General features: G+C 37.9%; 2 protein-coding genes and 1 long non-coding RNA gene across 4 annotated transcripts in view; 2 read left to right on the forward strand and 1 right to left on the reverse strand.

Annotated features, from left to right (window-relative positions):
• ca5a (carbonic anhydrase Va) lies at positions 1-7,940 on the forward strand. 2 transcript variants are annotated; one of them, XM_082160238.1, is made up of 7 exons: positions 1-526; positions 2,974-3,171; positions 3,466-3,584; positions 4,276-4,371; positions 4,466-4,528; positions 4,709-4,867; positions 7,158-7,940. In XM_082160238.1, exons 1-7 carry the CDS (start codon positions 385-387, stop codon positions 7,308-7,310), a joined length of 930 nt encoding a protein of 309 aa, XP_082016364.1. In that variant the 5' UTR covers positions 1-384; the 3' UTR covers positions 7,311-7,940. The 2 variants fall into 2 exon arrangements, with proteins under 2 accessions (XP_082016364.1, XP_082016365.1); XM_082160239.1 differs by lacking the exon at positions 1-526 and adding an exon at positions 553-2,689.
• Positions 7,827-15,408, reverse strand: part of LOC309490901 — a 9,105-nt gene continuing 1,523 nt past the window's right edge. The window contains exons 2-3 of the long non-coding RNA XR_014202864.1: positions 13,308-15,367; positions 7,827-11,089 (exon numbers count right to left, since the gene is read on the reverse strand). This is a non-coding gene — a long non-coding RNA (uncharacterized lncRNA). The remainder of the gene's footprint in view (positions 11,090-13,307; positions 15,368-15,408) is intronic.
• slc7a5 (solute carrier family 7 member 5) overlaps positions 11,992-15,408 on the forward strand; it is a 20,064-nt gene continuing 16,647 nt past the window's right edge. Inside the window, exon 1 of the mRNA XM_082160196.1 lies at positions 11,992-13,172. Within this exon, the coding sequence (XP_082016322.1) occupies positions 12,593-13,172 (580 nt within the window). The 5' untranslated portion in view covers positions 11,992-12,592. The remainder of the gene's footprint in view (positions 13,173-15,408) is intronic.

The raw sequence follows: 15,408 nt of genomic DNA on the forward strand, positions 1-15,408 counted from the left end.
ATCCACCATCTACTGGGATATTTAAACCTGTTCGTCCACATTTCGCCCTGCTGTCTCGACTACAAACAAAAGCCTTTTGAGTTTCGTAATACCGAGACAATTGGAAACATCTAGATCCCCATTCGTAGTTTGGTGGGTGTTAACCAGCTCTTTTTTTCTTTTTTTTACGTTCATCCGCCAATCGGGAGGGCGCGAGAGTAAGTTAGTTCAGTGTTGTTGGCACGAGCTCAGCGCGAGCGCGCACGCCAAAGGACTAACGTTATATTTCACATGGCGTGGAGTGACACCTTCTATTAATCAAGCTTTTAAGTTTTAATCCGAGTCTTCAGGCAGTTAGGTCCTTCATAATTCATTTTTAGATTGGTAAAGTGAACTGAACACACCATGGTGACACTGACAGCGATCGTAGCGCCTCTCGGTCGGCAGATACACAGACATCTGGTGAATCATGTCAGAAGTCAGCGCTGGATTCCTGCTCGGGCATGCAACCTGAGTGCATGTTCCAGCAAACTAGCCCTGAGTCAAGGTTTGTGTTTTTTTGCTGTAAGTTTTTTTGTTTGTTTGCTGAAGTTTTTGCGTTATGTAACTAGTACCCCCTCCCGGGCCCCCGAATGTTTGGTCTTTTTGATGGACCACTTGTGCACTATTTTTCATTCTCTCAAAAGAATTCTCTACCACTTCTCTCTATCTGGTTTTATTACAGATGTTATAATGTAATTTATGACTGGGATGATGATTATGGAGTCACAGTGTGTATGTTTAATATCAGCGAAAGCGCCCTCCTGAATGACTTCCGGGTTTTGAATTACAGAGAGTGTTTACATGAAACACGATGGTACATGATCACTGCATTGATTATGTCAGGACAGCTGCACTGCAGTAATGCGTTGTTCATCGTTTTTGTGTGGCAAACACACCTTGCGTGGTATCGTTTTGGATGTATGAATTCTGAAATAACCCCATCCTTTTACATCGTGCTCTACATGTTTTACATGTCACTGTTTTTCCACAGGCCACGCCCACAAGGTATATGGGCCATGTTTATGATGTCTGCAGAACATTTCTTTGAAAACGCCCGTGAAGATGCAATATAAGTCACAAGTTTTTGTCTGTAAGAGCTTTTAAAAATATAGTTTTATTAGGTTGTAGTAAGTAGGCAAATAAAGAACATTAAAAAACTCATAAAAGTGTTTTTTTATGTAATTTTTGCAAGAATGAGTTGGACACAAGGTTGTAATTTTAGGCTAAACAAAGCTGTCTCTCAGTGGGAGTTGTTATTTATAAACTTAGATTTCATCATTTTTGTAATTGGTTTGCATGCAAGAAGTATATCATGTATAAAAAATGTCCTATTCTTGAATATTATTATAACTGTTGTATATGTTTGTACTCATATCTTTACCATGCAATTAGTAGTTGCTTATAGCTTTCATTTCTATTGTGTAGACCTTATCTTATCTAATCCCGATTAGTTTATCAACGCATAAAGCCAGTCTTTTCCGATTTGAATTGTTTAAGCCTCATAAAAGCAAAGAACAGTTAAAGTTAAAGATAAATAAATATTAAATACAACTAGCCTAGTTGTTAAAACAAGTGAAAATTAGCAAAGAAATAGAATTAATTTCATTAGTTAACCACTTTACATAAAACTAAGAATGAACAATACTTCTACAGCATTCATTAATCTTAGTTAATGTTAATTTCATTATTTACCAATGCATTGTTAAAATCAAAAATATGTCTAAACATTAGTTAATGCGCTGTAAACTAACATGAACAATGAACAACTGTTTTTATTAACTAACATTAACAAAGGTGAATAAATACTGTAACAAATGTATTTCTCATTGTTTGTCAACTAATGTTAACAAATGAAATCTTATTGTGAAGTGTTCCCAAAAAAAAAAAAAGTATTTAGTTATTGTGGTCTGACATCTACATGGTTTTGGTAATGAAAATTACAGAGTAAACATCCCAAATCAAGTTTATTACAAAAGTTTATTTTAATTTACATTTAATCAAAGACTAAGCTTAAATAAGTATGTCTTTTGAGATTTTATAAGAGAGTTATAGTTAGAACCCATGCTGTGTTTGCTTACCACAAAATGTGTCAGGACAGTTATAATCCCCTTTTACTAGACCACTTAAATGGTGGACAGGAATGAAAGTAAAGGCCATTTTAATCTCATGAAAGGCCCGTTGGTCACATTCTCTGGCTGATTTAATTCCTTTTGTTGAATCTAGAGCATGTGACCACAATATAAGCAGTTATTGTGTAAGAAGAGCTCCGATGGCAAACCTTGCTGTATGTAGGAACTTGTGTTCATGTTTGCTCAAGGATTGGCTATAACATTCCCAACGCAATGTCTATTCATAAAGGTGGCATACAACTCTGCTGACTGTCTTCCTGTTAAGCGTTACAGTCAGTTTTTCCCTGACATTCCAAACGTCAGATTTTTTTTTTTCTTCTTCTTCATTTGAGTTATCGAGTCACAGGAGGAAGCATATTTTCTTTTCGACTTTTACTTCTCTAACACATTCCAGAAGGACGGCTCGTCGGCTCTTGGTGCCGCTTTGTGTTGGATTTATTTTTGCTGCTTTTTTTCCTGCTGGGATTTTAAGCATTTAATTTTAGAATCAGAAAAAATGTATAACGCAACATGTGAGGCTGCACTGTGTGCCATAAAATGTAGGTTTATGTGATCTATATATCTATCTATCTATATCTAGTGTACTATATGTTTTATAAAGCATTTTTATTCAGCTGTTTTTGTCATATTTGTTGTAAAAAGCTGCATACATTTTCTGAAATGTCTTGTGCTGTTAGACTGTTTAAAAGCCTAGTGTGCTGCCTGTCTAGACAACATTTTGGAGCTTCATGCTTGTTTTTGCACATTTTTTATATTTTTTTATAGCCAAAATGCTGCCTAGATTGCTAGGTTTCCTTATCCTGACCGGTCATTCTCTCCCCAGTACATCCGATGTGGCAGGGGCCGCTTGCCATTCCCGGTGGAGATCGTCAGTCACCTATTGACATCGCGGAGCGTAGAAGCGTCTTTGATCCGCAGCTCAGACCGCTGAAGGTGCAGTATGACCCAAGGACCTGCCAGCAGATCTGGAACAATGGCTACTCTTTTCTGGTCGAGTATGACGACACCACTGACAAATCCAGTAAGTCATCTTCATCTGTCTTAATTAAAAAATTTGCTGTGGTATCCATAGTATGTTCAGTACTACAGTTACTGAAATAAAACTGCATTAGGAAGTACTGTCATCTATAAAAGAAATTAAAATGACTTTAGTTATATTAATTAATTATGGTTTTACAATAGTAACTTCATATATTACTTTGATGGAGGCTTTGCTTCCCTTATTTCAAGTAGGAATTTCTTATGTGAATTTTTGGTATCAAGAACAAAACATTTTGTTTTAAAAGTTTTGTGAACTGAAATGAATCTCTTTCAGCTCTGAAGGGAGGACCACTGGAGGATCAGTTCAGACTGTGTCAGTTTCATTTCCACTGGGGAGAGAACAACGCCTGGGGCTCTGAACACTCCATAGACCGCCGCCTTTACCCTGCTGAGGTACCCTTACGTAAGATTTCAGTATATTTTAAGGATTTATATAGCAACAAAGAATGAAAAATTACTTAGTGTCTGACTTAGTCATCTGGATGTCATTTTTTTTTTACAATGAGGAAGCATTTCTCTATTGCGAAATAGACAGAGCTTCTCTATAATAGAGGCGGAGACTTTACCGTTAGGAACAACCCACTATTTCTATGGTAAAATCTGAAAGATTGTCACCTCCATGAATACATGGCACTAACCCTGGAAAAGTTCTGTACTTTTCAACTCATCATAGCCAGTTACGTAAGGAGGCATGTGTGAGTGAAAAAGCCAAGCTTGCGCCGGTGAGAATGTGACCTTGTTACGGCTCTCAACACTCCTTTAGCTTTACTGATTTGTCTGTGTGAGTGCGTGTAACAAAGAAAGCTCAGATTTCAGCCCTGTAAATGGATCCTCTATTGCGTAAAGTGCTTTTATTCCCTCCTCCTCGGTTCAATCTAATCGTGCCAGAATGAATGGAGGACTGTCAGATTGTACGGATGTTGGTTTAAGCTTTCGTGGCACTTCAAAAACACAAAACCTAGCTATGTTCAACTGCAGGATTGTGTAATCGTAAACTGAACCAAGTAAAAAGCACAATGGAAAAAGAGCCCTTAATTATAGTTCATATTAGCATGAGTGTGTATCTGTTTTGTTTTTTTCACAGCTCCATATTGTTCACTGGAACTCTGACAAGTACAGTTTGTTTGAAGAGGCTGTTATGGAGGATAATGGACTAGCTGTTATTGGAGTCTTTCTTAAGGTACTGATGTGTGTAATTATTCTCAAACTTCTTGGATCTTTAAGCTTATTAGGCCTTGTAATTGAAAAGTAAATTTGATTTGGTATTTTCACAGATTGGAAAGAGGCACGAGGGTCTACAGAAACTGGTGGATGCCTTGCCAGCAGTCAGACACAAGGTAAGGCATCAAATATTGTGTTTTGTACACACTGGCACTGTTGTGAGTCATAAACTGAGATTAAGAACCTCAGAGCATGATATTTTGGAAACCGAGGGATGTGGGTGATTAATCTTGTTGCATACATTTTTTTTTGGTACAGTCTTGCAGTATGTAATATTCTCATCCTTTGTCACCCAGGACAGCTTGGTAGAGTTTAACAAGTTCGACCCTGCATGTCTCCTTCCGGAGAACATCGATGACTATTGGACATACGCAGGTTCTCTGACCACTCCTCCTCTTACTGAGGCGGTGACATGGCTTGTGATGAAACAGCATATTGAAGTCAGTCACGATCAGGTAGGAGGCTGATATGACACAGGAAATTAAAGGAATATTTTTCTCAGTGGCATATTTAAAGAAATAAAAAATGAAAAATGTTCTATTATTCTATGTAATATTCGTGGACATTACACACACGGACAAGGTAGTCAGTTGATCTTAAAGTCTTACTGTAAAGTAATTAGCGACAGATCAGTTCTTCCGTATTGTGAGTGAAACGAATTATCGAAAGAAAACAATGTATCAGGTGGACTGTTCAATCCATCGGTTGATGTTGATTGGATGGAGGCAAATCTGAATGCGAGCTTGCAGTTGATTGTAAAAAAGGGGTGGGGTTTAAGCAGACTAAATGATAAATGAGCCAAATCCAGCCTCAGTCAGTCAAATGCATGGATGAATTGTTCACAATTGCATTAAGATGCATTTAGAAAATAGATAAAGTGAATTTTTTGTTTCATGCCGATTTTAATGAATACCTTTTATAGCAAAAACAAACAAACATGGTCTTATGTAATTGTCAATGTAAATTACTGCAGCTAAATTTAAGTGTGATTGTGCAGTAAAAGGTCAAAAAGAATTCCCCTGAGGTCTAGTGTTGCATCCCAAACAATCATGATATAGTTTATATGTGACCCTGGACCACAAAATCAGTCTTATGTGTCATTTTTTTTTTAAATTGAGATTTATACATCATCTGAAAGCTGAATACATAATCTTTCCATTGGTATTAGGTTTGTTAGGATATGACAATATTTGGCCTAGATACAACTATTTGAAAATCTGGAAACTGAGGGTGCAGAAAAATCTAAATATTAAATCGCCTAATATAAATTTCGCCTTTAAATTTGTCCATTTCTTTAGGCGATTGTGCTGCATCAACTCACAATTTTTTTTTTTTATATATTTAAGGTGGGAAATTTACAAAATATCTTCATGGATCATGATCTTTACTTAATATCATAATGATTTTTGGCATAAAAGAAAAATCGATAATTTTGAGCCATACAATGTATTGTTGGCTATTGCCACAAATATACCCGTGCGACTTAAGACTGGTTTTGTGATCCAGGGTCACATATGACTATTTTCCACCTTCTGCCTAACCTTTAGAATTAAATGGTCAGTTTTTGCTGCTGCACCTTTAAGAAACACCTTCTTCTAATGTAACATTAAGTGATATCTCTGCTTTAGCTTTGCAGTTGTGTCTGTCTAGTATTGTTTTTTTAATGCTACATACTTCAATAACAGCCTCTTTGCAAAGCCTCTATTAGATTGTAAGAGGATCTAAAAAAAAAAATCTCTATAGACCCTTTTCACATTTCCAGGGTTTTCAGAAGCAGAAGTCATTGTAGTTGGGTAAACTTCTATAGTGTTGAACGGGAGACGAGATGTTGATTTGCGATGTTGATAATTGTGGAATCTTGTCATCACACTCTGTGAAAATGGTCCATTAAAGGGATAGTTCACTCAAAAATGAAAATTGTGTCATCACTTACTCAACCTCGTGTTGTTCTAAACCTGTATGGGTTTCTCTGTTCTGTTAAACACAAAAGAAGATATTTTGAAGAATGTCGGTAACCAAACAGTTGATGGACCCCATTGACTTCCATAGTATATTTTTTTTCCCACTATGGAAGTCAATGGGGTCCATCAACTGTTTGGTTACCGACATTCTTCAAAATATCTTCTTTTGTGTTCAACAGAACAGAGAAACCCATACAGGTTTAACAACACGAGGTTGAGTAAGTGATGACACAATTTTCATTTTTGAGTGAACTATCCCTTTAAATTGTAAAAGATGTGTAGGAACAGTGCAGGGTTTGACAAACGTTTGCATTTAACGCTAGTTGTTAGTTCTTCTGGTGTTTAGCAATAATAGTATGGTATATATTCTGCTTCCTTTTGACGTCAGAAAGCTGTGGAAGATCAGAGCAGTTTGGATTTTTACAGCTTAGTTTCAATAAATGTAAGATGTTTGTGTTCTGAAAGTCTGCGCAGTGGGCCTACATCAGTACCAACAGCTTATGAAAGCTATGAATTTAAGCTTTGAGTCACCTCACACTGGAGGTTTGGACTCTGCTGGGAGTCTTGTTTGTTATTCCGACTTCATGTTCCACTGCTCCATGGTAACCTGGGAAATGGAACGGAAAAGCTCGTCTGGCTGACTGCTGACATCTGTTTTCTCGGTTCACCCTGTTTGTCTTTTACATATAATCTCCCTTTTTTTCGCTCATTCTAAATGCCAATATTTGGATGTTTTCTTTTTTGAAATATTCTCTCCTATTCTTTTTGTTTCTCTTTCTCTCAGCTGGCAGTGTTTCGAAGCTTGCTGTTCACGTCGGCAGAAGAGCAGGTGCAAAGAAGTATGGTCAACAACTTCCGCGTTCAGCAGGCTGTGAAGGGACGGACTGTACGCTCTTCGTTTTCCCCCTTCCTCCAAGATGCTCCCCCAATGGAGTAGCAACACAACTCAGTGACCTTATTCACATCCAAAAATCACAAAAAGACTCATCAGTCACTTTTTATTCTGGGGTTCTGATATCCGTATGGTCTTAACTGGATTTTGTAAATGTTTTCACCATTTCCAACCAGGCATATAGGTTTAGATAGGGATTAGCAAAGATATATAGTTATTGAAAGAGTTTGTTTATTCCTCTGTCAAAAGGTTCATCCAATTCATCGTCATTTTGCTGTATTTGTACAAGTATTGAAAATAATGCTAGAATTCAAGAAATTCTAATTTCACTATGAAACACGCACATTTCCCCTAACTATAGTGGCATGGGGTGTCCACGTTTGACAAACAGCCCCCTCTTGTGGATCGCTGACAGATTGCACATGCCTTGTTTTGAGGCATTAGACCTAGTAAAGTTTTTATGTATACAGTAGTTTTAGTTTAGTGGTACATTTACCTTGTTTGCTGCGAGGGAATTTATTTGATGCATGATACTGCACAATGCCTTTCACTTTTGATTTGTTTTTAGATGCTAATAAATAATCTATTTTCAGTAGATCTAATACACATCTAAAGAGAAAATCTGAGATATTTAAAGGCTCTACATTTGAGCATTGCAGTATAGTAAGACTTTAATATAAGACTATAAATAAGAAATATAGCCTTTATAAAAGGTGCACTAGACATTTAGAAATGTAAAAAGAAAAGGAGTAGATTAATGCGCACAGTTGTTTAGTGAATATGCATTACTGTAGTTGCTATGTGCTTCAGATTTGTGCAGAATAGGTAATTATCATCCCTAGTGCCTTTTGCATTGGACATAATCTCTGATTAGTTCTCCATTGCTCTCGTGTAATCAGTAATCTGATCAACTGCTCAAGTGGTTGGCCATATTTGCCTTTTGGTAAAATGTGCCTCCAAATCTCTTATAGTTTTAGTTGTTCTCATGATATCACAGTCGTATTTGTTCATCTGTGGATCTTGAAAGTGTATTTAGTGTTGGTGATTTTAAAAAACAATAACAGAGAAACTAGTCTTTATGTGAGAACGTCTTGTAAAACTGTATTTGGGAGCACCTGGATGTGTCTTTCCACTATTTCATGAAACACCTTTCAGAGGGGAACCTCCGTATTCGAGCATGTATGCTCTATTAAATTCCTCCACTAGAGGTGGACATGAAACCAGGCACAATGTAGAAATGAGATCTACAGTAAGACCAACTGATTGTTATACTTCAATATTGGTGCATTCCGTTTTCCTTGTCTGAAATATGCTGTAAATGCAATAAGAATGAAACAGTTCAAAATTAAACACTAAAATTGTTAGAAACATCCAGGACCTCTTATGTTAATAGCTTTATTTACGTGCGTTTACATCAATGTTTTTAGATTGATGATGATAATATTTAGAGGATGGTTGAAAAGTAACATGGGATCTGCAGAAGTTCAACATGAAGCTGTAACTGCGAAGAGACGCTGACGGTCTCTTTGTGATGGCTGAATATCAATGCTCTTGTGCAAACTGTCCCTAAAGTGGCCTCTCATTTGAATGGGCCACCTGGTATTTTCCCTATTGGGTACATGATTGAAATTCAAAGAAATACTAACTAGACTGGAAAGCTGGATTTACACTGTACAAACTTTAGGTTACGGGGAGACTGGGATCCTTTCCCCTCCACCTGCTCAAGTCTTCAGAGTTGTGAACATTCTTTCACATTAGGAGGTCCTGGAACAATGTTTTCTCATTGAAGCAGCGATGAATAGTGTGTGAAGACACCTTTTGTTGTTGAATTTGAATTATGCAGTGAATGAATTACGGTTTGAGGTTCTTGGATACTTTTTGCTGTTGGCTTTGAGGGCCATGTTGGCCATGAAACATGACTGTTCTGTTTTTTTGATAGGGTTTGCCTCTGTTTTGTCTTTTCAAGTAGCTTGAGGCTTGCTACTTTTAAGGGAAATTAATAAACGTGATTTAACACTAAATCTAGTTTTGTTTTATAGACTTCTCACCTGTCATGTCATTTACATAACTGTCACTTCTGCTGCCTATTATACATTGTATGATGCAAATGTATGCAAAACTTTATGATTTCATTCTTGTATTGTGTGCAAACACTGTATTATTCGTTGTAAGTTGTATTGAGATTTTGTAGGAAATGGAAATGTCTTTTTTGTGTATTTGGCCCATATTTGGTGGATTTTCAATTTGTTTTACTTTTGGGTGTATGCAAGCATGTGCCCTGGGAATTTAAGCAGGAAGAGGGTGGTGCCGGAGGTTTATGGGGCCCCATCCCAGCAAGCGTTGTTGCACCAGGTGCTGGTTAGGTCCGGATCATATGCGCTAAATAGTACGTGTTTTGGCAGATTTAGCAGGGGGGGAGCCTATAGACCTTTTTTTAGTCTGAAAAATGATATAAAACAATCAGTCTTCAGGGGTGGACTGTTACACATAATTCCTTTAAACTATTTTAAATTGCATTCAGTACTCTTGTATGAAAAAAAACTGTTTTATATTTAAACCTTTAATCAAAAATGAATTCACAGTGGTGCATAAGTAATACATATTATTAAAGCTTTCATGACCAAATTTTCCTGAATTTCTCAATTGTTACGTTTACATTTTAATGGCTGGTTATGGAGTGCAACTCAAGAAAGTGCATTTTTAGAATTTTTTTAAGCTGTATTTAAAACAAACAAAAAAGAATAAATAAAGCTTGTTGTAGGATAATTCTATGTTATCACATAAATGTTCCCTCTGCTAAGATCTCCGTCAACCAATATTAACCTTTTTTAGGAGTGTTCTCAAAGGTAAACACCTTGTACTCATTTCATAACCATGGCCGCTATCTATTGACCTTCTCTAAAAGTTAAGTAGATTTCAGGCTATATATCTGAACCAGTGGAAAGCAAGTTTCAGATGAGTTAGGGGCTAGACAGCACCTTCAAATATCAAGAGACCGAGAATAAGGCCAGGGTGTGGGTGTTTGTCGAGGCTGGGGAATCTGGATTGAGTTTTGTCTCAAACTTGGTTCAAAAAGATTCCGTTCCATGTTTGTTGTTCTTGGCTGCATGAGTTATAAAAATGGGACGAGACACTGGGTTTTTGCGTATCCCAAACACACCATGGTTTCCCATCATTGTGTGAGAGAATTTAGCAACATGCTCTTTGAGCTCAACAGGAAAAACAAACTATAGAGGTGAACTGATTGAAGAGCAGGAGATCAAGACGACGACTTTGGAAAACCCTGGAGATGGTCACAGTTTTGATGAAGAAAGATGTTCTGCAACTGTGGAATAGCTCAAGGGATGGTGGATGCGAGTGTCTTCTGAGATTTCATGCATCCATAATTGAATAGAAGTCATAGATGAAAGCTTCTAATACGAGGCTTCTTACTATGGTTTAGTTCCTGTGTTTTTGCAGGTTATTTTAAGACGAAAAGAAAACTCCATTCAGCTTTCTATAAACAGGAACCTATGGCTTAAAGATGTTTCTCAGAACTCCAATCAAGCTGTTTTCCTCTTTAGATCAAACAGTGTTTTGACTTGGATGAACTGAAAAAAGTGAACGTTTCAAACCAATCAATTGAGTGTTCATTTCAGATATTCACAGAGAGATTGTCAGTACTGATCCAGCTGTCGGTGAATATCCCCAAAGTTACAAATTTGTCTAAAACGTACATTAAATCTTGGCACAAACCTGATAGGCCCTCGAAAGATTGTTTTCTACTTCTAATGACATCCAGCTCTTGTGATGCCAGGGAACTGAGACACCCACGCCCATCTCTCCTGTAGAGAAAGAAAACTGAACTCTTAAAAATCAGGCCGCAACACAGCAGAAACCACATAACTTATCAAATAAAAAGTCGCCTGCTGTCTCATTTATCTTTAAGCTGAGAAAACATAAATAAAATGTAATTCTCATGATGGGGAGGCTAACTTAAAAAACGTGTAGCCTATATCAGAGCACATGTGCAAAGAGAAGGCAGGTGGGAGCAACATATTTGTCTTATGCTTGACGAATAACCTTTAAATTAAATGCAAATCTAGGTCATGAAGTATTAACATAATACTCTTCAGGTCCTCCGAGATTGATACCTTGAAGGCATGTGACATGCAAGTCATTCTCTTTGAAACACACAAGCTTGTGGAGGAAATTTTAAGTTGTTTTGTTTAATTTGAGAACTAATATCTTTAAAGCCCACAGGGAATGTCACATGATGTTTCAAGGGCCTTTACCTGAAAACAGGAAATTAGCAGGGACAACTTTTGTTATTTTTTCATATGCTTCTTCAGACATTATGATCAAGTTTGAGTCTAAAGAATTCTTAAGGGCTGAACCTGAAACGGCAAGTAATGGCAATTCACGTCTAGCCAAGGATTATCTGAATATATAAAACAGAAAATACTTGACTAAAAAAAAATAAAAAAATAAAAAAACAAGACTAATTATGCTACTGGGAAAACTGGTTTTCCAACAAGTTGTTCACACATTTTCAAAGTGAAACTGCAGAGGGGTTGTAATATTGTGCAAATAAGGCAATTTGAATAATAAAAACAAGTTTATTCAAAATGTATCAAATTAAAAACATCAATTAAAATATTCCAACTGTGTACGTTAAGTAAAGACTGTAAAAATGTGTCAAAATACAGCACAATTAATAATAAAAACAGCCAAGTCTTTTAGAATATTCTAGTAGCATTACTTGCGCTCTATAGCATTCAAAAAGTAGGGTGAATTCAGGTTGATTTGCAAAAAGTGTCCCAATCAACTTGAATGCACCCCTATAGTTTTTCCATACGGTTCAAAATGAAGTATATTTGTAATATCAAGAGAAATAATTGACCATATTGATTGTCATAAACATGCAGCCCTAATTAAATGATTATATCAATTTAAATATCCTGACGTGACTTCAAACTCAAGGGGTACTTAGGGAGTTCAACTGCAATACAAAATTATGAAAGGCCCTGGTTTGACTTGCTCAACTTGCAGGACCGCTCAGTCCATTGAGGAGTTGAGACACTAGAGGGCGATAGCTATGTCAGTAATACTGAAGAGAATGACGCGTTTATTAGGAGGAAAGAGGCAGGCCGAATCAGGAGATGCTTTTGTGAGCCTCACTACAACGTTGACTTGACACACTTCAGAAACCACGTTTCTCTGAGTCAGACCTGACTCCACGGTACCGCCGTGCATCAGAGAGCCCAGTCTGAAGGAGCTGAAAGGATCTTTTTCACACTTAATAAAAGCAAAACAAAGCGTCTGGCTTTGTTTGACAAAAGGAAGCAATGTCAGCGTTAAAGAAACGGAGTTCAAATACATCCGCGGACCGGGATGAAGAGCAGGTGACGGAGAAGATGCTCTCCAGCAGAGGAGGGAATGGCAACATGAGCCGACCAGGAGACGGCACGCCTGAAAGCCCGACCGCAGATATCAGCGCTGCGGAGGGAGAAGAGACAGTCGAGCTTAAAAGAACTATAACTCTCGTCAACGGCGTGGCCATTATTGTAGGCACCATTATTGGCTCTGGTATCTTTGTGACTCCAACCGGAGTGGTGAAAGAAGCCGGTTCTGTCGGGTTGTCGCTGGTCGTGTGGTCTGTGTGTGGCGTCTTCTCCACTATAGGCGCGCTGTGCTATGCCGAACTGGGGACCACCATCTCCAAATCAGGGGGTGACTACGCTTACATCCTTGAAGTTTACGGCTCCCTACCTGCGTTTCTGAAACTCTGGATCGAGCTTCTCATCATAAGGCCGTCCTCGCAGTATATTGTCGCCTATGTTTTCGCCACATATCTCCTGAAGCCCATCTTTCCCTTCTGCCCTGTCCCTGAGTCAGGGGCAAAGCTGATCGCCTGCCTATGTATCCGTAAGTAACCTGTTACCTTAGGTCACATAAAGATGTTTTACCCCTTTATTTCCTATATAAATAAATCCACAGAGGGCTTAAGTCAGCCTTTATTATGAATATCCACCGTTTAATGTTTCTGACGTTAGAGTTTACCTCCGCTGTCATTCCACGTGCCATTAACGCGCTTCCATCTTCTCAGCGTTCAAGTGTCCTCATTTACTCGCCGTCAAAAATATTTATCTCAGTTCTGCCAAGTGAATTTTTTTTTTTTTTACTACGTATCTAACAGAAACATGTGTAACTCGAGACAGAAACGCCATGTTTTGACACTGATACGGCATGTGTAGCTTATATGAGGAAATGAATAGTGTGTTGAAAAGGTGCAGAGAAATTTCATCATCTAGTGGTGGAAGTGACACGCGCTGCTACATCACCTTGGCGGGCTTTATGCAAATGAATTGCATTGTTAATATTAATTATACCAATTTAGCGACGCTTTAATATTAATTATATTGATTTCGAATGTATATTATATTTTGAGAAAATGCACATCAGATTTCTTTTAGCAAGGAACTTGCAGAGTAATGTAGTTTATTTGATGTTTTAAGTTATTAACCGATGCTAATAATGTAAAACATCTTACATTAATAACTTAATAATTACTCTGATTTTTTATGTTTCAGAAACTCCACTTAAATATACCTGTTGGCCTGTATGCAATAACATAACCTGTCTAAACTATGATTATTAATTGTAAATGATCTCACTACTAATTGTATTCCCATATAGATAGCACACGTACGTCTCCAAGATGTCTGTTAAAGAGCGGTTCATCTGGAAAGCATATGTGTACAAACATCTTATAAACATCTTTAAAAAGTCAGTTTTACATACATTCTTTATCATAAACATCTTAAAGACGTTTTCTAAATGTCTATTTAACATCTGACAGGAAACTTCTCAGATGCAAACACTGTAAAAAAAAATACAACTCCCAGATGAAAACACGCACATCAAATAGACGTCCCAGAGAGGTATGTGTGCTATTAGGGATAGCGTGCCATAAATTGTGGGTGTTTCCTGCAGTGTGAGTAAAGACCAATAAGAGTTAATGAATGTAGCCCTGCAGTGCTACAATCACACATTCACAGATCTTTGACATTCATGCTCATGGCAATATGTTGAGGGTGTGATACACCATGGCAGCAATGCGAGCAATGAAGCCCTCCCGCAGGTTTAAACCAGTCAGGATTAGCAGAATTAGCTCAAGCCCTAATTACCAATTGGCCAACAAATTAAAACCCATATTTCTCTCTTTCTTTCCCTGTATTTTTCTTTCTCACTCTCCTCCTCCTTTCTCATTTAAGCCAGATGAATGCTTGATTGGGGTACAGGAATGTGTATTCTTTGTGATTGTGAGGGAGTGAAATAACACAGCACCCACTATCCGCTGTAATCTCGCCCTGCTAGTCTAATCCTTCTATAAGAACCCACATGACAAGACAGAAAGGGAGGTAAAGACGACTATGACCATACGACAAGTTATGGGATTTACACATTTGATATAAACACTGAATGTTAAACTCAAGTGCCCAGTTTTATGGTCTGGTTCCTCATAGACAGTATTTGTGTCTGTTGGCGTAGCAGCTGGCCATTGTTCCCCTGACCCAATTTCTCATGGGTTTTGAGGTTATGATTGAAAAAGGGGCCTTCGGGATTGGTTCGTGGCATTAAACTATGCTGCGTAAGTCGGTATCCATGTGAGACGCCCCTTGAGCCAGACCATGCTCTTGCCATAAGGGATTTCGGGGAGGAACCCGTCTCATGATCCTAGTCTATTAAGAACGAGAACTGCAATGCCCGACATTAATCCATCAGTGTGTGCATGTGTTCTTGCTTGAGGGGGCCCAGGCTCTACTGTCCTACCCAATACAGACCCCCTTTTGTACATTAGGGGCACACAAAGGCTTTTGGGTTTCGCCTCTCTGTTTGGTGCCTAGACCAATTTACAGCTAATGCTTCTTTGAAGTATTCGTTAGTTAATCACATTTAATAGGGAGCTTGAGGCTGGTGTGATAGGGGCTCATGATTTTTATTATTCCTTCAAAATCTGTTTACCAGTATTTGGTCGGTGAACTTTTATGTTTCAAGCATTCTGTGGCACATATACCTGCTCATTTAATTTTTTATACATCCATTTGTTTTTCAAACCACTTACCTTGTGTAGCTCATCCGGGCCATAGGCAGGGTAGCA

Source organism: Leuciscus leuciscus, assembly GCF_965113295.1.
Source record: "Leuciscus leuciscus genome assembly, chromosome: 25".
Lineage (NCBI taxonomy): Eukaryota > Metazoa > Chordata > Actinopteri > Cypriniformes > Leuciscidae > Leuciscus > Leuciscus leuciscus.